This window comes from Crocodylus siamensis, chromosome 15 (genome assembly GCF_052110815.1).
Source record: "Crocodylus siamensis isolate JL-2025a chromosome 15, ASM5211081v1, whole genome shotgun sequence".
Lineage (NCBI taxonomy): Eukaryota > Metazoa > Chordata > Crocodylia > Crocodylidae > Crocodylus > Crocodylus siamensis.
In genome coordinates this window covers 54,442,934-54,466,328 of record NC_143409.1, presented here as the reverse complement: position 1 = coordinate 54,466,328, position 23,395 = coordinate 54,442,934, and the positions used below count along the sequence as shown (strand labels likewise).

Sequence of the window (23,395 nt, the reverse complement as noted above, 5' to 3'; positions counted from 1 at the left end):
TATCCACCACCCCTGGGAGTTCTTTCCTGCACACGCCTTCTGTGCAAATTTATCCTCTTCAGGGGAATACTGCGGGACTAAATCCTGGACGTATGGCCATCTGACATGGGACAAGGCCTGCCTGGATACTTCCTCCACCTCTCCACCAATAAATGTGGCTTCTTTTGCTGCCGCATCAGCCGTTGTGTTTCCAAGTTTATGCTTTTCCTCAGCAGCCTTCCCATGGGCCCGCACATGAATGACTGCTTCCTATTTAGGCTGGTGTAGTGCCTCTAGTAGCTTGATAATCTGTGGGCCGTTAGCAATTTTATTCCCAGAGGCCGTAATGAAACCCCTTTCTTTCCACAATAGTCCGTGCGCATGGACTGTAGAAAAAGCATAGCGAGAGTCAGTGTATATATTAACCCGCTGGTCTGTCCCCAGCTGTAATGCTCGGGTGAGCGCAGTGATTTCCGCGGCCTGTGCTGACCATGAGCTCGGCAATGACTCCCTCCATACTACCTTATCCAAGGTTACCACTGCACATCCTGTTCGTCTTTTTCCATCGATGACAGAGCTGGAGCCGTCTACGAAGTATTCAGCATCTGGTCTTCAACTGGGTCCTCAGCAAGATCAGGCTGCACCTGTGTGGTTTGATTCAGGACCTCAAGGCAGTCATGCGTCGGTTTCCCTGGCTCCAGCAGCAAGGTTGCAGGGTTCAAGGCTGTAGTATGTTTGAAAGTAAGTCCTGGATTAGAGAGCAAAAATATTTCATACTGTGATTGTCTGGAGGGGTTAAGAAACTTTCCTCCCTCAGTCCCGAGAATCTGGGGAACTCCATGTGGGGTGTGTACTTCCATGTCCGCACCCATGACTATCTTCTGGGCTTCTTCGACAACCACTGCTGTGGCTGCCACAGCCCAAAGACAGGCTGGCCACCCGAGTGCAACTGGATCTAGAACCTTTAAATAATATCCCACGGGTCTCCAAGTTGGGCCTGATGGCTGCGTCAGCACCCCTGATGCAACCCCTCGATTCTCATGAACATACAGTCGATATGGCTTTTTACTATTTGGGATGGCCAGGGCAGGGGGCTGGGTTAATGCTGCCTTAAGCAGATCAAAGGCATGCTGCATTTCTTTAGTCCATTTCCATTTAGTGAGACTCTCCTTAGTCAGGGATTCATACAGTGGTCTAGCCTTCCCACCATAACCTGGTATCCATAGTCGACAGAACCCAGTTAGCCCTAGGAATGCCCGCAGCTCCTCGCGGGACTTAGGTGAGGCTAGACCTTGGACTGCCTGTATGCGATCTGCACTCAGGGCTCATACTCCTTTTGAGAGCTTATGTCCCAAAAATGTGACTTGAGGCTGACAAGTTTGGGCTTTCTCTCTAGAGACTTCATATCCTTTTTTCCCTAGGGTGTTTAGCAGTGACCTGGTGGCTTCCTCGCAGAGTTGCAAATTTGGGCTTGCAACTAGCAGGTCATCCACATACTGGAGGAGAGTCACTGCGGGGTGTGATCCCTTCCACTCCTCCAAGTCCTTCTGAAGGGCAAGTCCAAAAATATGGGGGGCTGCTATGAATCCTTGTTCAAGAACTGTCCACATGAGTTGGGCTTTATGGAAACTATCTGGGTCTCCCATTCAAAAGCAAACAATTTTTGACTTTCTCGGTGAAGGGGAATGGAGAAGAAAGCATCTTTCAAATCTAGCACTGAAAATATTTCAGCTTGCCCTGGTACTTGTGTCAAAATCGTGTGAGGGTTCGGGACTACAGGATGGTCTGAAAGGACCTTCTTATTTAATGCTCGCAGGTCTTGTACCAGTCTGTATGAGACCCCATCTCGGCACTCCAAGAATGAGGGTATTATATGGTGAGGACCCTTCCACTAGCCATCCGCACCTCTTGTATTTCTCTATTAACGGTTTGAGTCCAGCTCTGGCTGCTCAGCTGAGTGGATACTGCTTTACACGAACGGGCCCCTCCCCATCCTTGAGTATGATCCTTACCGGGGAGACCGACTTAGCTCGCGCAGGGGTTCCATCAGCCCATACCGAAGGGTCTACTCCAGTCATGTGATCTTCAGAACTTACTGCAGGGCACCGGTCCTCCAGGAGAGCCATCTGATAGTTCGAGCTCTGCTTGACAGGTAGCTGGACCACCATCTGGTCGTCTCTGAAAAAGATCTCAGCTTGCAATTTTGTGAGTAGGTCCCACCCAAGGAGTGCAACTGGGCAGCTTGGAGAATATACAAAGGAGTGCTCAAGCAAATGGTCCCCCACTTTGGTGAGGAGTGGCTTACAAACAGGGAGTCGGGATTGCGTTCCCTCAATCCCTTCCACAAGACAATGCTGTTCACTAGTTCCTGCACAGGGTGGGGTTTCTAGAATCATTGAAAATGTAGCCCCAATATCCACCAAGGCTTCAAAGTTTTTGCCACCAACCCTAATGGTTACCATGGGATCTTCTCGGGCTCCAACCTGAAGAGTAGTGGTCTTAGATCCCCGTCCCCTTCATTCTGTGTCCTCACCCTTTTCTTTTGCCCGCATGAGGTGACCGCTCAGTTCACCCTCTCTCTTCTCTTTTAACTTTGGGCATTCCCTCTTCCAGTGTCCTTTCTCCCTGCAGTAAGGACAAACGTCTGCTCCCACTCTTTCTCCTTTCCCTTTCTGCATCCCAGCCTTTCCAGGGTTACCTCCAGTTATAGCAGCTGCCAGCGCTGCCATCTGTCGCTGAGCCTCTTTATCCTCCTTGCGCTCCTGCACTTGCTCACGATTCCCATATACCTTACATGCAATTACCACCAGCTCTGAAATCGGTTTCCCAGCACCTCCCTCAGTTTTCTGTAACTTCTTACGAATATCAGCAGCAGATTGACCAATAAACATAAGATCTACCATGCACTGGTTATCTGGGGCTTCGGGATCTAGGTCCGAAAACCTGCGGAACGCCTCATACAGCCTCCCGAGGAAAGCTGAGGGATCCTGCTCTCTTCCCTGTCTCACTTCATACAATTTAGACAGATTAGTAACCCAAGGCACTGCCTTCCCCATTGCTTCCACTATAATCCCCGGATACCATGCACTGAGCTCTCTTCCTTCTGCAGTATGATTATCCCAACTCGGTTCCTCAACAGGGCAGGTATCACGCAAGGTACGACTAGCAGCTCCCTCCGCTTCTACCCTGGCTGCTGCAATGCGCTCTGCTGTCCCCAACACTAATCTCCTCTCCTCCGGGGTCAGGAGGGTTTGAAGCATCTTCTGGACATCAGCCCAAGTGGGTCGATGGGTTTGCCCAATAGATCGAAACAGGTCCCTCATCTTTTCAGGGTCTTCACGAAAAGAGGGGCTCTGATTCTTCCAGTTAATTAGATCTGAAGTACTAAATGGGGTGTAGACAAAAGTTGCATTGCCCCATTCTCCAATAACCTCTCGCATCGGGCAATTCAGCACCGGCCGTGATTCTACAGTCTTGCGCAAATAATAGCCCTTATTCTCTGATTCAGATGGGGCACTTGGCTGAAGCACGTGCTCTGAATCATTAAGTATGCTTTGATACACTGGTGGTGGCTTCCCTGAGGGAGGGAGCGGTGGTGCAGAGGGACTGGATCCTGAGGAGGTGTCTGATTCATCCTCACTACTTGACAGGGTGACCGGAGAGCGGGTCTGATACTCAGCCAATTCAGAATCCCCCGCCTCATTAGACTCAGGGAGTACAGGCGGTCCTCCTCGAGTCTTTCCTTTAACAACCATCACATGAGACTTTACTAAGCATTTCTTAATCCAAGGTGGCTGATTTTGAGCCACCCACAACCAACAATTGATATAAGGAAATTGATTCCAATATCCGTTCTGCATAACTATTTCATGGATAACTATCACTTCTTTTACTACAAAGGATCCTTTCGGGGTCCAGTGGACCCCAAATGTTGGCCACTCGAGTTGACAAAACTTAATTAAATCACCCTTTTTCATCTTCACTCCATAATCTGCCTGCTTTGCAAATTTACTAAACTTCTGTAACTTATAACTAAAAGGCGTATTAGAGTTTTCTACACAGGAGCGACCCACACCCAGTGCCCACAAGAGAGTGCTCAATGCACACCAAATACCAAAAGATCCTAGTTACAGTCGGTTCACAACAAAAAACCAGGCCGAAGATTTCCCAGTATTTAACCAAACTGAACGCGCCTTTGTTCCCGGATCCAGTCCAAATTGGGTAACGGAATTCATATACACACTCAGATACCCCAGAGATCTCGATCAGAATGCCGGAATGTGTGTCTGGCATCCTCAGAAACCAAAAATTTTGTACAGGAGCCTTTAATCTCTCGGGTACCCCGACTCACGTCTCAAACCCCCTGGGCGAGCCCAAAAGGGCGGCTCGGTGCGCACTCCCCATGGTGGCAGAGACAGTCTTGTTACTGAGCCCCGAGGTGATCCAGAGAGGTCCTGCCTCGGTCACCAGATTGATGCATAAAGCGGTTCGTTTCTCTGGAGGCCACAAAAATCACAGACACACACTCATTAGATGGCACAAAAGGTGTATTTGCAAATAGGGTCAGAGCAGAGTCAAGAACTCAGATTACTCCGAACCCAAAAAGGAATCTTGTAGGGAATATTTATCTTTTCCCTCCTGGGCACGTGTGCAGGAACAGGAACTCTTACAGCTCACTTCTGTTTCATACAAGCATACATGTGGTTACATCACTACATACATTGCATGTATAGTATAATTAACTACTTAAGTATGCAGGGCAGAGAGGTAAATATGCATCAGCTAATTAAGCATGCTCAGAGACTATAGTAGGTCACCAAGAGTTCAAAACCTGCCCCCTTTTTCAAGGACACAGCTAATTGAATTTTGGCTCCTGCATTCCTAAGGTGGATGAGGGGGAGGAACTGCAATCAGCATAAGAAAAGCTGTAGCAAGGCTGGGAAAGGAAAAAAGGTCCTTGGCAGTATTTCTTTCTTATCAGATGCAAGCTGTGTATTTCTAACAGCAAGACAAGGGTCCCCTGCCCCCTACCCCAAATGTCCTGGGATATGGGACTGTAACTGTCTTATAGTTTTTAGCAAAGACTTTATATTATTTTCTCTTGTCTGTATAACTGCCGCGCGGCACTCTCACATTTATGTAACCTTGAAGTAGACTGTTAATCAAAATGAACGCTTTGTACTTCTCTCCACTGGCATTAAGCTACACATGCGCATTCTGTAAATTTCATTTCTTATCTAAAAGTGTCATTTTTGCAGAAATGAAACTTATGTAGAAAATCTGCCTAGCAATAATTATGTAGAAGAAAATTATCCTATCTGTATACTATAGTTAGTGTCATAGAGGCAGTCCAACAAACATTTATAAAAGAGGCAAAAAGCAGGAAACAGCAGAGACGACAACTGGAAAACTCTGTGGGCCTGATCACCCCGCAGACCGGTTCTCAGCCTCCCCGCCTGGGCGTATCCCAGCGAAGATAAAGGCCTCAGAAATCCGACAACTGACAACGATTCACTGTGTTACAGTATTGCTTTGTGTTCCCCAGTTATGAGCTGTTGACCAGTTCTGGGACTTAAGGAGCCGGCAGCCGCACCTAGCTTTGGACTTGTTCCACTGTTGGAACGCAAGGGCTGGCTCTGGAACCTCGTGAACCAACGGACACCCTATAGATTAAGAGACACTAACTACTTACTCTAAGTCGTCTACTTGTGCCAACTCGGCGAACCTCGAGGGCGGCTAAGAGCTACCTCAATTCCGCCCCACAAGCCGCGCGCTCGCACAACTCCGCAAAGCCCGCGGCTCCCCTAAGCGGTGCCGGAGCCGCTAGCCCGGCATTTCGCCACAGGGACCAGGATGTTACTCACTTCCCGGCGGAGTGTAGCCGGATCGGGCGATGCCTGAAAGCCAGGCAGAGAAAGGTCCATCACTGTAGATGAAGAGGGAAGAGGGGCTAATCCTCCCTGACGTGTCCAAGGGCAGTCAATGCCCCTGGGTCACCCATTGACAGTGTCCCAAAAACAGAGCCCCCGGTGCCCCAGCCAGTGGCACAGGCCCAGGGCACAGGGTGTGGGGCACATGGGACCCAACCCGGAGCAATCAGCTCAGGCTGTCTGCAGACTCAGGCAGCCTCGCTGCAAGGAGCTCCCACCTCTTAGAGCCATGGCGCAGCCCGTCTGCTGTAGCAGGTGGGGGTGGGCTGGCCCCTGCCCCGGCCTCAATAGCCAGCGGTTCTCACCCCAGCCACTGGACAGGAATTTAGGCTACATCTGTCCCCACAGTTAATGCCCTGAGGGCCGTCCTCACCCTGCTGCCACCCACGGGTGCTGCCCCCCCTTCACATGGCTGATAAGGAGAGGCAAGCTGTGGGCCACCAGATTCCTAGAAGGGCTCCACGTAAGGGCACTTCCTGGTCCCTGAGCGGAGCCCTTCTAGGACCGCCATGCTGTGACTTGTCTGCTCGTCTGCACCCAACTCCCTGTGGTGGCCAAAGGCGCAGACTGCGAGGGAGCTGCGGGTCAGTGCTGGAGGCTGCCTGGGCTCTCGCTGCTGCTGGGGGTGGCTGCAATGACGACCGGATGCCCCAGCTCCCCCCAGATAGGCCCTGTGCCCTGCTGGTACATACTGCTCCTCCCTTTTCTGCTGCCTATTCCCTCGCTGTCATGAGGACCCACTTATCTGACTTTTCCTCCTGATGATGGCACAGCCCAGGACAGCGACAACCAGGATCATACCCCCAGCCATGATGATGACAGCCAGGACCCAGGGGGACAGGATGTCTGTCTTGTCAGAGACTGCAGGGTGGAGAAGTGGGCAGCAGTTATTTTGGGCACCACGCACCAGGGATGCACCTTCCGGGGACAGGATGATGGACCACTGCTGCTCAGCCTCCACCATCCTGAACGTGAACTTGTCGGCGTGTGAAACCCCTTGCCATGGGACATTCCTCAGACTGAGCCGTGCACCTTAATCGCAGCAGAGCCTGGGCTAGAGCCGTGAATGCTGCCCATGGGCAGGGATGCCTGAGGCCCCTCTCTGCGGCTGGTCCCTCCCCAGCTCCCAGAGAGGGGCTCCCCACCCAGTGTCCCCCCCACAGTCCTCGCCTCAGGTGAGCGAGGGCTCCGGCAGGCTGCTGTGCTCCCCCCGGCAGGCGCAGCACTGCACGGCGGATGCGGGGCCGAGCTCCAGGGACGTCCACGAGTAGAACGTGTGGTTGCCAGTGTGGCAGAAAGCCACCTTGGTTTCTCCCGAAAAATCTCTGCCCTGTGACACTGTGATTAAAATCTCTGTGCTGTGACCATTTCAGTAGGGTGGGCTCAGCAGAGGAGACCACATCCTTGCATGGTCTCTTTAGGTAACCTGAGCTGGCTGCAGTCCTGAGGGAGGGGGAAACCTGCTCCCTCTGCCTACGCGACTGGCATCAGCTACCTGGGTGAGGGGCATCTATCTGGTGGGCTGGATCTGCCCGGTAACAGGTGATGTATTTCAAATTGGTTGGCTGGCAGCCAACCGGGGCTGACTTCCCCTGGACCAGGTGAATGAGGTCACAGGGGCTATATAAGTTAGGACAGGTGAGGAGGGGCTCTCTTCGGCCATGAGGTGAGGCTGGAGCCATGACGGGGGGACTCAGAGGAGCATAAACATCTGAAAAGGCCCTCTCCCCCAAAAACTCATGAACCAGGAACAGCCGGACGCTAGAACGGATCTCACCAGCCTCTGGAAGATGCTTGTGAGTAAGCTACTCAAGATCTGATAGATATCTAGCTGGCAGTAACTCAGATGCGTGATCAAAAGGCTTCTCTTGGACATGAAGTGGGATAGGACAAGGCTGCAGTTCCTCTTAGATGGAGACCTCATGGTCACCATCACATGACAGGATGGGAAACCTACCTATGAGGGCGGTGTATATGAGGCCGTGAGATGACAAATGTCTGATCTGGTGTGGCTAGGGTTGCCACCTCTTACACCAGGGGTGCACAACTCAAGTATCTTCCTGGGCTAGAGGGATTGTTGGCCAAAGCTAGGAAGGCTGAACCCAGTGCCACGCACACCAGATTATTAACCTATTGCACGGTGTAGCAGAGCATCCTGCAATGGGGAACCTGTCCCATGGACACGTCCCTCTGCCCAGTGTCGACTCTCTGGAGGGTCTGCCTGCTCAGACATTGGGGCCGGGTTTCCTTGTCAAATGATGTGATACGTTCTAGAAGAGTTGATATTTCTTTTCACATTTTGAAGCAGGTCATTGAGGAATTGGCAGCCTCGCCATTCCCCTTCAGTATGCAACTGGATGAAACTATAGACATTTCTTAATGTAGCCAGCACTTTGTTTTTGTTTGCTATGTGCATGCTGACGCCATCAAAGAAGAATTCTTATTTTGTGAGTCCCTTTTGGAAACTACAAAGGCCGTCAACATTTTGGAAACGGTAAAAAGTGTTTTTGCCAAACAAAACTTTGACTGGAAAGAAAACTTCATACTCTTTGCACAGATGGAGCTCCGGCGATGCTTGGTAATACATCTGGTTTTGCTACTTTAGTGAAAAAGGAAGCTCCTCACGTCGTTGTCACTCATTGCTTTTTACACAGACATGCACTGGCAACAAAGACTCTTCCAACAACCCTGAAAGAAGTTTTGTCAACAGCCATAAAAGTCCTCAACTATATGAGAAGCAGGTCTCTGAATCGTCGCATTTTTAAGATTTTGTCAAGAAATGGGAGCAGAATATGAAGTGCTTCTCTATCACACAGAAGTTCACTGGCTTTCAAGAGGACAAGTCTAGAAGCACTTGTTCGAACTAAGGGCAGAAGTTTCAGTTTTTCTGAAAGAAAAAGAAAACTCGCTCTGGGGACACTTTGAAAGAAAGGATTTTATCCATGGTTGGCTTACCTGGCAGATATTTTTAACCATATGAATGAGATAAATCTTTCAATTGAAGGTCCTGAAGTCACCATTATGGTTGCTACTGAAAAATTACAAGCTTTCTTGGCTAACCTGCAGTTATGGAAGAAGAGAGTAGAGGCCAACATCCTTGCAAACTTTCAAATGCTGGAGGAAGTGCTTTACCAAGATGGAGGTGAGTGTCCAGGAGTTACCGGGACTAGGGAACCCCATGAGGCTCTTTCGGCCCGGGCGCAGGGGGCGGAGCAACCACTCACCCGCTCCATGTACCCGTTTGAGGCAGGAAGGTTGAAAGAGAGCCAGGGATCTGACCAGAGGCGGCGAGCAGCGGGACCGGAAGTGTTGGGGAGATCCACGCCGCCCAGCGCAGAGCCGCGGCGCTTGAGCTGCCAGCGTGGACCCCAGCCACCGGCAAGAGAGCAGAGGGGCGGATCCACTCCACCCAGTGCAGAGCTGTGGAGCCTGAGCTGCTGGCATGGACCCCGGCAGCTGGCAAGGGGGCAGAGGAGCAGATATGCACCACCCAGAAAGGAGCCCAGACGTTCTGGCACAGCGAGCAGGGACGCCCGGCGAGAAAGCGGGGATCCGGCGGTGAGTCAGGTGACGGGGGCGCACAGGAACCGCAGGATCCAGTGGGCAGACGGTGGAACAGAACTCTGGGGTCTGCCGAGGTGGATGGACTCCGGGCGGTGACCCCACTATAAGAGCGCAGGGGAGGAAACAGCCGGAACCTCCTAGACGGAGATCCGAGGCAGCAGCGAGCGGAGCAGCTGAGGGGGCAGCAGCAGCTGATCCCCCTAAGGTAAGTGGGGCTGAGAGACTGAGGGGCCGGCGCAGCTGAGCCGGATCTGGAGGGGAAGTCCCCCGGGTCCCTCTTAGCCGAGCGGATAGGGAGCCGCGCTCCCGAGCCGCGTGAACAGAGCGCGCAAACAGGCGCGGTCTGTAAGAGCGCGCCGGCGTTTGCGGCGGCGTTCGCGCCGGCGGGTGACAGGCGGGGCCCAGAGGCTGACCCCTGCTCTGCTAGCAAGGGCAGGAACTCCTGCGATGGTGTCGACACGGAGTTCTGCCAGGGCCCCTGCCCGGGGGGCGCAGCCTTCCCGGGGCTTGTCCGAGGCCTCCACCCAGACGGAGCCCTCGTGGGGGCTGCCGTCCTCCAACCCCCTGGCCTGCGGGATCTGCCTGGCAAGGTCTGGGGGGGCAGGGACTGGGGACTCCTGCACCTGTCCTGTAGGTATCCGCCTTAGGACCCTGGAGGAACAGGTGCGGGGGCTCCTGGAGGAGGTTAGCAGGCTGAGGGGAATCCGTGAGGCAGAGGAGGAAATTGATAGGTATTTTCTTTCTCTGCAGGGTGGTACAACTGAGGAGAGGGCAGCCCGGGATGAGCCCTCCACTGCTGAGTGGCAGACGGTCTCCCGTGCCAGGGCTATTAACCATGTTGCGGCACCAGTTCCTCCTGTCCATCTGGAGAACAGGTATGAGGCCCTGGCAGCCCTGGAGGAGGAGGGAGCAGTGGAAGATACCAGGGAGGAGACTCTGCGCACACAATGTCCTGTGTGGGCGGCGGGAGTCAAGAGGCCTAAGAGGAGGAAGCGTCGCGTCATCGTGATTGGTGACTCCATCCTGAGAGGTACGGAGGGCCCCATCTGTCGCCAGGATCCCTCAGCATGTGAGGTCTACTGCCTGCCCGGAGCGAAGATTCAGGATGTGAAGGGGATGCTCCAGTCCATCATCCAACCCACCGATTATTACCCCATGGTCCTTGTCCATGTGGGTACTAATGATGCGGCCAGGAGAGCCCCTGATCGCCTGATGGAGGACTACCATGCTCTGGGAGGCGTGCTGAGGGAGATGGGCGCACAGGCGGTCTTCTCTTCCATCCTGCCAGTGAGCGGTCGAGGCAGACGCCACGAGATGTGCATAGCGGAGACCAACTGGAGGCTACAGGAATGGTGCTTCGAGGCGGGCTTTGGCTTCCTCAGCCATGACCGGCACATCGTGATGAGAGACATGCTGGGATGGGATGGGCTCCACCTTTCCCCTAAAGGTAAGCGTGTGTTCTCTTCCAGGTTGGTGAACCTCCTTCGGCGGGCTTTAAACTAGGCTCGTCGGGGGAGGGGGAAGATGAGGGCGGAGGAGACGATGAACTACCAGGCCCAGCAACAGCCAGCGAGCCCAGACCAATGGTCAAAAGGGAGAAACAGGTAAGTGATGGGGGACGGGGCATTGCTGAGACTAGGGGGTCAGTGGGCACAACCGTTGGAGGCCTCAAATGCCTCTACACAAATGCTCGAAGTATGGGGAAGAAGCAGGAGGAACTCGCCCTCCTCCTAGCTGTCACCAGCCCTGACATAGTAGGGATCACAGAAACGTGGTGGGACTCATCGCATGACTGGGCGGTGAGTGTCAAGGGCTATAGGCTATACAGGAGGGACAGGATAGGAAGGAAAGGTGGAGGAGTACCACTCTACATCAAGGAGGAATATACTTCCTCGTCATTTAGCAAGGGGATAGAGCAGGGGCACTCTGAGGTGCTCTGGGTTAGAGTAAAAGGCAGTCCAGGGGAGAGAGACTTAACGGTGGGAGTCTACTATAGACCTCCCAACCAGGGAGAAGAGCTCGACCAGGAATTCTTAGGTCAGCTCACAGAGGCAGTGAGGGCTAAGGATGTGGTCATCATGGGGGACCTGAACTTCCCAGACATCTGCTGGGAAAAGCAGTCAGCCAAGTCTGACCGCTCACGTCGGTTCTTAGCCAGAGTGCAGGACCTCCATCTAACCCAGGAGGTGCACAGCCCCACCAGGGGAGACGCCTTGTTGGACCTGGTGCTGGCCACAGGTGACGACCTGGTGAGGGGGCTGCGGGTGATGGGCCACCTGGGAGACAGTGATCATCGCTTGCTGGAATTCACCATCCAGCATAAGGTGGCAAAGGGCTGCAGCAAGGCAACAGCCCTAGACTTTAGGAGGGCTGACTTCAACAAGCTAAGGAAGATCGTTGGGGAAGCGCTGAGGACCCAGAGGGGAAGGAAGCCAGATGTCCAAGGGGAGTGGTTGCTCCTTAAGGAGACGATCCTCCATGCCCAAAGGGAGGTAATCCCAACAAGGGTCAAAGGGAGCAGGAGGGCACATAAACCCCCATGGCTCACTAGGAGCATCCGGGAATGTCTCCTTGCTAAAAGGGAGGCATACACCCAATGGAGGGATGGGGTCATCACCAAGAAGGACTATGTTACAGTCGCCCGAGGATGTAGGGGGGCAGTCAGGAGGGCCAAGGCAGAGATGGAGATAGGACTAGCTTCCCGGATTAAGGACAATAAGAAGTCCTTCTTCAAATACATAGGGGGTAAAAAGAGGGTCCCGGGTAATGTGGGGCCCCTGCAGGACACGATGGGCAACTTAGTCATCACGCCAGATGACAAAGCTAACATATTTCACGATTACTTTGCCTCTGTCTTCCTAAGTAGGGACCAGTTCAGCCACCTCCCTGCTGGGCCCCCCTCGGGCCCCGGGAGAGACACGCCTGGGCCAGGGGTTAGCGAGGAGTTAGTTAGGGTACTTCTGGAGAGGCTGGACGTGTTCAAGTCCGCTGGTCCAGACGATCTTCACCATAGGGTTCTGTGACAGGAACTGGCCGAGGTCATTGCGGGACCCCTGGCGCGGCTCTATGAGCACTCGTGGTGCTCTGGCGAGGTGCCGGAGGACTGGAAGAGGGCCAATGTGGTCCCTATCTTCAAAAAGGGAAAAAAAGAGGACCCGGGAAATTACAGGCCAGTTAGTCTTACCTCAATCCCGGGTAAGCTCTTTGAAAAAATTATCCTGGCACACATCCAGGAGGGCCTTGCGGGGGAATGCATGCTCAGGGGCAACTAACATGGGTTCATCAGTGGCAGGTCTTGTCAGACCAACCTGGTGGCCTTTTACGATCAGGTCACCAAATCATTAGACGCAGGGGTTGCTGTGGATGTAGTCTTTCTGGACTTCCGGAAGGCTTTCGACACTGTCTCTCACCCTGTCCTCATCAAAAAGCTGGGAGACTGTGGTGTCGATGCCCATACAGTCAAATGGGTCGCTAACTGGTTGGAGGGCCGCACCCAGAGGGTGGTAGTGGATGGGTTCTTCTCGACCTGGAAGGACGTGGGCAGTGGGGTCCCCCAGGGCTCGGTCCTCGGGCCCGCACTGTTCAACATCTTCATCAGTGACTTGGATGAGGGGGTAGAAAGCACCCTGTTCAAGTTTGCTGATGACACTAAGATGTGGGGGGATGTGGGGGCACTAGAAGGGTGCAATAGGCTACAAGCTGACCTTGACAGGTTGCAACGGTGGGCGGATGAGAATAGGATGGGGTTTAACACTGATAAGTGCAAGGTGCTGCACATGGGGAGGAAGAACCGGCACCACACTTACAGGTTGGGGAACTCCCCTCTTGCCAGCACGGAGACGGAAAAGGATCTTGGAGTCGTCATTGACTCCACGATGAACACGGGCCAGCAGTGTGGGGAGGCAGTCAAGAAGGCCAACCGTACCCTGTCATGCATCCACAGATGCATCTCGAGCAGGTCCAGGGAGGTGATCCTCCCCCTCTATGCGGCACTGGTCAGGCCGCAGCTGGAGTACTGCGTCCAGTTCTGGGCGCCACACTTCAAGAGGGACGTGGACGATATGGAAAGAGTCCAGAGGAGGGCCACTCGTATGATCAGGGGTCAGCAGGGCAGGCCTTATGAGGAGAGGCTACGGGACCTGAACCTGTTTAGCCTCCACAAGAGAAGGTTAAGGGGGGACCTTGTGGCCTGCTACAAACTGGTCATGGGGGGATCAGCAGGTATTGGGGGAGTCCCTGTTCCCCCGTGCGCTGCCAGGAGTGACCAGGAATAACGGTCACAAGCTGGCGGAGGGTAGGTTTAGATTAGATATTAGGAGGCGCTACTTCACAGTCAGGGCGGCTAGGGCCTGGAACTGGCTTCCAGGGGAAGTGGTGCAGGCTGCTAGCCTGGGGATTTTTAAAAGGAAGTTAGATGAGCACCTTGCCGGGGTCATCTGATCCCGGTGCTCTTTCCTGCCAAGGCAGGGGGGCGGACTAGATGATCTACCTAGGTCCCTTCCGACTCTAGCTACTATGAAACTATGAAACCTCTGGTGAGGGAGGACTGAGATTTGCTTAGGGGAGCGATAAGGATGCTCATCCCAGAGGACCGGGCAAGGGTGTAGGGGAGGAGGAGCCCTCACAAGTGCCACGGACCACCAGTTTCAATTTCGGACACTCTTGCACGCGCCGCACAGAAAAATCCAAATGAACCAGGAAATAACATCAAAGTCATGGCAGCGGGTGCGGAGAGACCAGAGGAGGGGCTGGTGATAGGAAGAATGGACACTGGGACCAAGCCGCCAGGTGAGCGATAGGCTCGTTCACAGTGAGATACAAAATTCTCTGTCAGTTTCTTTGAAAAGAGAACTCTGCGAACACCTGGAAACATGTCAGCACTCTTTCAAAAGTTATTTCTATCTTGATGACATTAAACTTGATCCATGGATCGGCAGTCCTTTTCTCTCTGATATAAACTGTATCAAAGATATTGACCTAGCCAAAGATGAACTCATTGATCTTAGGACAAAAAACTTACTATAATTGGAGTTTAACTCAAAAAGCCTTGGAGAATTCTGGTGTTCCTTGAGAGAAGCAGATCCAGGCCTTGTAAAGCAATTATGAAAGCTTTAATTCCATTTGCAACAATATATCTTTGCGAATCAGGATTTTCCACCCTTGTAATCATCAAAACAAAAAAATTGAAATCGATTGGATGTCCAACATGACATGTATGTTGCCCTGTCAAAGACCACCCCACAGTTTAATGTTCTTATTCAAGCTAAGCAACCACAACCTTCACACTGATATGTCTTTAAAAATAAAATTTAACTTTAACTTGCCTATATTTTAAATGTATTGTCTTGTTATTTAATGCGTTAATAAAGAAGCACATCTATTACTATATCATCAATTTGTTTTTTTAATATTTTGATAACTGTATTTCAGTATAATTGGTTTCCTTTGTAATCCTATGTATTTTATTTTATGCATTTAGATCCACAATATTTGCAAAGCACGGGGTGAAATTTTTAATGATTCTTGGGCTCAAGAATTGAGGGAAGTGAAGGAAGGGGGTGCCAGATGCAAAAGGGGTCAAGTAGGGCATAGTGGGGCATTAGACATGCAAGCAACCAGTGGTAGGGGAACTATTGTGAGAAATTGCTTGGCCACACACATTATGGCTGCTGCAGATAGACAGCGTGCTCTGTAGGACAAAGTAAAACCTTCCTTCTCAAGTTTGCTGTTAAAATTGAGTGAAGCTGTGTTGCTGAGTTTTTCAGGAAATTGAATGGAAGTTCTGGTTCAATCGAAAGTGTCTGACCAGTGCACTGCCTCTGTTGCAACCAGAGGAGGGTTTCGGCGGGGGCGTGGGGTCAGGAGAAAGGCACATCTGGCTGCTCTGGAGACTGTAGCCACTGGCCATGTGAGTGGGCGGGGGTTCCAGCATTTCTGAGAGAGCCTGGAGGACAGCTGGGGGTGGGGGCAGGAGGTCATTTGAGTGACTTCCTGCAGTTTATTTAAATAGAAACCAAGAGGAAAATGGGAGGTTTGGAGTGGTGTTGGGTAGTGAAACTGCAGTGGGGAAAAAGTGTATGCATGGCGTATGGTGGGGTGGGGCATTGGAGCCGGGGCTGTTGTTGGCAGGGCTTGGGGACAGGAGAGTCTGACCGTGTGGTGGAAGGTGCATGGTCACACGCCTCGAGAGGAAGGGCAGTGTAGCAGCAGCCTGTGATGGAGAGAACCTGCCTGGAGATACTGATGGGAGCAGTTGTGGGATGGGGGTGGGTACTGAGCAAGTGGGAGCTGCAGGCCGTCACCCACACGTCCAACCCTGTAGCAAGCCTAACATGAAATCTGTCTAGCCAGCCCAAGTCTCAAATAGGGCTTCACAGCAGAAAGGTGTGGGCAACAACCCCAAAGTTTGGTCAGTGAAAGCATTACATGGCAAAAGGGGGTGACCCACACCTTGGACCAACACAACCTAGGATGCAACCTCTGAAGCTTTTGAGGGCTAAGGTCTTGTAAAGTGTGCACGATCATGCTTGCGCACCCTGACAGGTAGCCTAATCTGAACTTGGAAGATGTCTGGTCAGCATCCCAAAAGTTTTTTCAGTGATTACACTGCAAAAGGGGACGAGCTCTTTGGGCCTTGTGTAGGTCTGGTAAAATGTGTGTGGTCACGTGTGTGAGGCCCTCAGCCAGCCTTGTCCCATATCAAGATTTGCACAGTGGAGTGGTTCCTGGTCAGCAGCCCAAAAGTTTTGTCAGTGATGGCATTACATGGGAAAGGGGGTGACCCACTGGACCAAAAAAAACCTCAAACAAAACCCTGTGGGTGTAATCCCATATCAGGGCCAGCAGTGGAAAGGTGAATTGTCATCGCCCCAAAAGTTTTGTAGGTGAAGGCAGAAAAAATAAAAGGTGTCCAATGAGTGAGTGGATGGGAAAGGTGCTAATCATGCGAGCATTGGACACCCCACCTTTTGTAAGAAGGGGCTTTCACAGCAACAAATGATCATTCTGGGAAACCAACTGGAAAAAGCATCAGTGCTACCCTGCTAATGGATATAATCAACAGCTCTCTGTAAACAGCGACCAACATTGGTGGAGGCAACTGGTGTCACTTGTCCTACTACCCCCACCCCAAACAAACGAACAAAACAAACACACTACTACCTTGCTTCCTGGGGCTGCTGTGTAACCGTTAGCTGCAAACAGGGCCTGGATCAGCTGGGACCCCCAAAATTAAAACACAGTCAAACTGGCATACCACATGGGCTGGAAGGCCAGCAATGCAGATTTTGAGCAGCGCCCAAAACACCCACAAACTTGCTTATGCCAGATGTCTGGCCAAGCGCCATGTTCAAGAGAGAAAATAAGTGAAAGCCACACAGTCGATTTGAAAAATAAATAAAACTTTACTTGAGCAAAAAAAATAATAATTAAAAAAGGATAGCAAATTACAAAGTAATTACAAAAATTTTAAAAATATAGGACAAAATGATTAACTTCAAGTCAGAAGATCTGGCTTACAATAAGTGTATTGTATACATCATATCATTTATAACAATGATAAAAAACTTAAAATTACAATTAGGTAAGATGCATCACTTAATTAAACTAGATAGTACATCTGAGACAGTGCCCTCTGCTGCAATTTAGTACTAAGAGGTCAGCAGGGTAGAACTGTTTTGAGGTGTCCTCTAGCGTATTTTAATTGTAATAGCATGTGAGAGGGGTCAACTCTCGAGGTCGAGTTTCATGCTGACCCACCCTGTCTCTATGGGGCAATGTGCCCAGTCTCTCCTGCCACGACTTTGCTGTTCCCATAAACTGGTGGGATAATGTGGGAGGCTGCCCACCCCCAGTCACCATGCCAGGGACGCTATCCGCAGTTCTGAACCTTCCCTATGCCTCAGCCCATGCCTTACAGGTGGCATCCAGATTAGTATTACTCCCCGGTCTGAGACTGGAGCAAACCCAGTCCAAAGTTGGGCTCCACTCACCCACGCATTCATACCGCCTCCCCTCTCGCAAGAGGTACTCGCACTTCAGCCCTGCTCTGTGCAGGGCCTCCCAATGCTCTACACACTACCCCCTCTGCAGACTCTCGAATCTGCATCCCTGCTGGGCTCACACACCTACACATGAGCATATCTGACCCCACTACTACCCCAGCCCTCAGGATTACCCACCAAATGGTGGGGGCTGGGATTAAGGCACCCCTCCTCGCCCTTCACCAGGGAGGTAACTGGCCTGGCATTTCCCGGGGGCTCCCATTAGGCCTGTGCAAATAGGGAAAAATTTGATTCAAATTCAACCAATTTGGATGCCAGAGATTCAATTCAGAGATCTGAATTATTTTTCCTGTTTGATTCAGTTGAATCAGTTTTGAAGATTTGGAGCCAATTCGAAGATTCGGCCATAGAGTATAACGAGGAATCAATGAAATACCTATAACTTTGTTGTCTTTTGGGCAATTCAAATGAAACTTGCAAGCATTGTACCCTTCAATGAGGGAATGACACGTGCAAAGTTTGAAGATGATAGGTGTAGGGGTTTCAGGGAAACTGTAACTCAAAATTCTGAAAGGAAAACTCATGCCACGTGTGTATGCTAAGCCACAGTGGGGTTGATACTTCAGGGATGACAGCTCTTACTGACGCCATGAAGCCTGCCAAGTTTCAAGGTTATGGGTGCAGGGTTTTCTGGGAAACTGCACCTCAAACTGCTGGCAAGCAAAACTCATGACATAGGTAACACTGGGTGTGTGTTGAGGCACAGGGGGGTGAAAACTGCAGGAACGGTCTCCCTGCTTGGGCCACAACGCCTGCCAAGTTTCAAGGAGATAGGTGCAGGATTGGAGGAAACCGTATCTTAAGCTGCAGACAAGCAAAACTCATGACATGGGTGACACTGTGTGTGTTAAGGCACAGCAGGGTGAAAGCTGCAGGCCTCCTAGCCCCTGCTGAGGCCACAAAGCCTGCCAGCTGTGAAGGAGATGGGTGCAGGGGCTTCTGGGTTCTGGGGCCTGCACCTCTAGCAGCTGACAGGCAAACCTTGTATCATGGGTGCTTGTGCAGCTGTGTCTGTCTTGGGGCACAGTGGGTGGGGGAAACTACTGCAGACCTGGCTGCTAGTCCCTGCTGCAGTCACAAAACCTGCCAAATGTGAAGGAGAAAGGTGCAGGGGTTCTGGGGCCCTGACCCCCTAGCTGCTGACAGGCAAAAAACTTGTGACATGGGTGCTTGTGCAACTGACTGTCTCTGTTTTGGAGCAGAAGCAGTTCCTGCCTCTGTACTGATTCTTTCCTCTCCTTCCTCTGTGGTTTTGTAGGTGTTAATCCTTGCTCATTAACTCATTATCCTTGCCAGCTACTGTGTATTGAGCTGGTCCCTGAGTGAATCATGACTGACTGGTAACACAGTAGTTCCTTGGGCTCCTTGTAGGCTGCATCAATTTTGCAACTTCGTCCTTACTTCCTCCAAGTAACAGGGGGGAAGGAGACCCCATTAGACATGCACAGAAGAAAAAGGCAGTCCTGGGTCACATGGGTAAATCATATACCAAATACTGCCCCTGATACCATAAAGTCCTTGTTGTAAGTTGGAGAAAGCACTGTTTTTGACAGCTGCTTGCCAGGCAGATGGGGAAAGAGAAGGGCTCTGGAAGGAGGAGGTTTCCCCATGTCTTTGGCTCCAACCAGCCCAAACTCTAGGTTGATTTGGGATTTGTCACCCAGGGGGTGACCCAGGGCTCCCAGGGCTGGTTGGACAGAGGCAGCATCTCCTTTGGGGGATCCTCAAGTCACAGCCCCCCACACTGACCTTTGACGCAGGGGTCAGAGCCGTGGTTGCTCCCTGTACGGGGAGGAAGGACAGGTGTTAGCCAGGTGGGAGCCCTCCAGCCCTGCAAGATGCCCCAGCCCGCAGTGCCCCTGTACCCTGGGCACAGGAGAATGAGGCGGGTGCAAGCTGCTCCCCGTGCAGCCGGGGAGCCCTTTGCACTTCTGCCCTGCAGGGACAGCGACTAGGTCCCGACAGGCAGAGACTGGCCGGGTCACAGGGCTGGCAACCGTACCCCTGGGGTGACCCTTGCCCCAGCCCCTCCCCCAGGGCTTGCACAGAGAGGGGTGGGATTGCCAGGAGCCCTGTGGCCCCACATGCAGCCGGAGCTGCCGGCTGCACAGGGGGGAGGGCGAGACCTGACCCCCGCCCAGGGAACAGCACTGCCCCAGGCCACAGCAGACAGGCAGGGGGTGAGGTAGGTCCTGCCCGGCTGGGGACCTACCTTAGGTCAGGCTAAGAGCTCCCGGCCAGGCCAGTTCTGTCACCCAGGCACGGGGGGGGGGGGGGACAGTCCCTCCCCGCAGCCCCTCTGTCCCCCTGCCCCCCCCAGACAGACCCACAACAGGGCTGTCCTGCCCCCACAGCGACCTCCCTTGGGGCAAAGCCACGGGCTGGTTCCCCATTCTCTGCCCCCAGCAGCCCCCCCGCCCCCCGGTTGGTCCCGCACGCTGGCACTCACCGGAGCTGTTGGAGCCGTCACGACCTGAGGGGGAAGGACGAGGGGTTAGAGCCCCCCAAGCACAGGGAGCGGCTCCCCCGGCCCCCGGTCCCCCCCAGGCCCTGCCGGCAGGGACGCCCAGATGCCACGGTGGCAGGTGCCCTTGTGCCCCCTCCCCACCCCCCACCCGCGCCGCAGTGAGGCCTGTGGCTCTGCCCCCCCCGCCCCGCAGTGTCAAACAGGGCTGGGACAGGCTGTGCCCAGGGGGCTGCCCCGCAGAGCGGATGACAAGGAGGAGGAGGATGGGCTTTGCACTTACTGGCGGCTGCTTAGTATCCTGCTGCCTGTCGCCCTGCAGAGAGAAGGCAGAAGTCAGCGACTGCGGGTGCTGCACGACCAGACACGGACCTGACCTGGGCCACAGCCCAGCAAGGAGCTGCCTTCCCACCACAAAGCCAAGGGCTCAGACTGGGATATGGGGCCCAGGACCCCCCACCGGGGGAGGGGAGGGGCTGGGGGGCACAGATCACACAGAGCCCAAAAGCAGCCCTCGGGGCCCTCAGCAAGGCAGCCGCACAGCCCTGGGGCTGGGGCCTGGCTGCTGCCGCCCCGGGGCACGCGGACCTGGGAGCCCAGGGCAGCCGGAGACCCACCGTCCCCCGCCAGGTCCCAGACGTGGCAGTGGTGACCCCCGCTAGCCCCGCACTCCCCAGGGCCCAGGCACAGACCGGCGCCTAGGGCTTCCCCAGCACTTACTGCGGAGGGCGACCGCTGCGCCTGCCGCGGCACAGACCAGCACGACGGCGAGCACGACGCCCACGATCAGCATCAGGTTGGACTCAGGCTCTGAAGACGGAGGGGCCCGTGAGCAAGGGGAAACCTCAGACCAGCCCCACCACTACAGGCCCGAGGTGCCCCCTCCCCACTGATGTCCCGCTCTCCTCCGACGCCCACCCCCATCCTGCCCCCTCACCAGGGTCAGTCAGCCCGTCCCTCCACTGGCACCCAGGGTCCCCTCCAGGAGGGGGGCACTCACTCTTGTCCCAGGCCACTCGCAGGTCTGCACCCAGGCTCGCGTGCTCCACACTGCAGGTGTACTTGTGGCTGCTGCTGGGGTCGATCTCGATGGTGGCCCAGGTCTGGTAGGTCCCGTCTCCGCTGGGAACAACCCCTGAGAGGCTCGTCTCCTGGGGCTGCGGCTCCCCGTTCTTCAGCCAGACGACAGCCACCTCCTTGGGGTAGAAGCCGTGGACCCGGCAGGACAGGGTGGCGAGTCCATCTCGGGATGACCTGTCACTCACCTGAGCCATGGGAGGCTCTGGGAGGGACAACACACCCATTAGAGCGACCTCCCCGCTGGACCCTTGGGCCCCAGATCCCTGCCAGGAGACCAGGCCGGGCCCCTGCACTGGGCCGTACAAAGCTGCCTCCATCGGCCATTTCAGGCAGGAGCAGATGGGATTGGGGCAGGAGCACAGGGGGCAGGAGATACGGCTGCACTGGGCTCAGGGTGCAGGAACGGGGTCAGAGACAGCTCATCTCTGGGTCAGAGACACGCGACTGGGGCACAGACACCCCAGGGGCTCTGCCCAGCTGGGGGGCCTGACCAGAGTGGGGACAGGGCACGCTGCGTCTTACAGCAATGCTGGGGTCTCAGCCTGTGGCAGCACCGAGACAGCACTCACCACCCCGCAGACGGGAACTGGGTAGGTGTAGCCCAGGGGAGGGGGCGCACGCTGCCTAGGGGGAGAGGGTGCCTGGTCAGTGCTGCCCTTAGCGAGGAGACACCGGGACTCACTGCTCTGCAGCGCTGCCTTCCCCTGCTCCAGGTACTTCCGCAGCCACTCGATGCAGGTCCCCTCCAGGTAGGCTCTCCATTGCTGAAGACCGGCCGCATCCGCGTTCCATTTGCGCTGGGTGATCTGGGCCTGTGGTGGGACTGCCACCCAGGTGTGCGTGCTCAGGTCATAGCTGATGTAGTCTTCTCCGTCATACGCATACTGCCGATAGCCTCCAGTGCTGTTGTCTCCACCAAGCTCACAGCCGTACATGTACTGGAGCGTGTGAGACCCTGAAACAGACACAGATCCAGGCCTGGGTCAGGGTCACAGCCCCAGGGAGCAGGTGCCACCACGGGCTGCCAGGCTGGGCAGGGGCACAGCTGACCTTGGGGGTGGGGAGGGGGAGGAGAAGCACTTCACAGCTCATGGGCTCTGTTCATGGAGAACAAGGCCGAAGGGACCACAGCACACCCAGAACATGCAGGAGCCCAGGGCTGGGCAGGAGCATGGGACCGGCCCCTGGAAGGGAGGGGGCAAGGCTGGCAGGGGCAGGGGCAGTGGGACATCGGGGGGGACAAGTGCAGGCTGGAAAGCAGGGCAGCGCTTGTCCCCGGGGGAGCAGCTCGGGGCTGGACAGCCTCCCCGCGGGGCAGCAGGGGTGGCAGGAGCGGAGCCTGATGCTGCAGCTGCCCAGAGAGCAGGAACTGGGCTCTGGCCCCAGAGGTGCCCCCCACGGCTGTGCCCCCTTCAGCCCAACTCCTGGCCCTGGAGGTGTCAGGGCGGCAAGTCAGTCCTGGCCCAGGGGACCTCGTGGCTGTGCAAGGTCCAGGCAACTCCTGTCCCCATTTCAACAGGGACTGCAGCTGGACCAAGACCCAGTCTGTGCTGGGGGTGCTCAGAGCTGCTGTCTCTGAATGGGGCGTCCTCTGGGACTCGTGGGAGGGGCGCTTCTCCCCACGTGGCCCTGCGAACTCCCGGGGGCTCAGTGAGGGCAGGGCAGTTGCTGTGTCCCTGGCCATCTCGTACAGGGGAGGGGAAGAGACCTGCGGGAGGACCACGGAAAGGCCGAGTTGCACCTTCCAAGCCTGCAGGAACAGGACGTCTCCCCGACCGACCCCAGATGCCTGCAGCTACCTCCTGAGCCCTGTCCTGCTAGCCCCAGGGGCTTCCTCTCTCTCAGACAGTCTCAACTGACTGTCCCGTCTTATGTTTCACAGGATCACCGGCCCCTCTCTTTCCTGTCCATGGTGCATCATGTAAAAGCAAAGGCAGCACCCTGCCAGCCTGCAATCAATCCCACCGGTCTCTGTAGCCTCCGCAGATATCCCCATCATAAGGCAGTAAGCTCGGATGTTACCCCTACAGGGCTCAAACCCCCTTTTACAAGCTGACGGTGGCCACGGTCCTGCAGCCGTGCCGTTGTCCAGCCGCTCTCTCGCCTGCGTTTGGCGTCTCCCCGCGAGGTCCGGGCCCAGACCGCCTCTGTTGGGGTGGCATCCTCCCCCCGGAGCCTCACCCCTTACTCGCCGCCCACCCGCCCTGGAGGACCTCCTTTTCCGTCTCTTGCTGGTCACGGAGTCTCCCACCCACGGCGCCCCGATGTACACGACAGGATTTCTCTGCGCCACTTCCCCGGGCTCGGTTGCTCGA

General features: G+C 54.5%; 2 protein-coding genes across 4 annotated transcripts in view; one reads left to right on the top strand and one right to left on the bottom strand.

Moving 5' to 3' along the window:
* The window catches only part of LOC149852907 (BOLA class I histocompatibility antigen, alpha chain BL3-7-like), a 622,447-nt gene that overhangs the window by 52,136 nt on the left and 546,916 nt on the right, over positions 1 to 23,395 (top strand). The gene's annotated exons all lie outside the window — the stretch shown is intronic.
* Positions 1 to 23,395, bottom strand: part of LOC149852930 (class I histocompatibility antigen, F10 alpha chain-like) — a 49,665-nt gene that overhangs the window by 8,224 nt on the left and 18,046 nt on the right. Inside the window, exons 1-6 of one of the 3 annotated variants that reach the window (XM_090028477.1) lie at positions 21,763 to 22,035; positions 21,001 to 21,282; positions 20,721 to 20,810; positions 20,284 to 20,316; positions 19,986 to 20,009; positions 17,506 to 19,318 (exon numbers count right to left, since the gene is read on the bottom strand). The exons of 1 other annotated variant lie outside the window; for it this stretch is intronic. In XM_090028477.1, coding sequence (XP_089884603.1) covers positions 20,294 to 20,316; positions 20,721 to 20,810; positions 21,001 to 21,282; positions 21,763 to 22,015 — 648 coding nt within the window. In that variant the 5' untranslated portion in view covers positions 22,016 to 22,035 and the 3' untranslated portion in view covers positions 17,506 to 19,318; positions 19,986 to 20,009; positions 20,284 to 20,293. Of the gene's footprint in view, positions 1 to 17,505; positions 19,319 to 19,985; positions 20,010 to 20,283; positions 20,317 to 20,720; positions 20,811 to 21,000; positions 21,283 to 21,762; positions 22,036 to 23,395 lie in introns of those variants that run through there. One more of the 3 variants, XM_090028478.1, reaches the window with a different exon arrangement.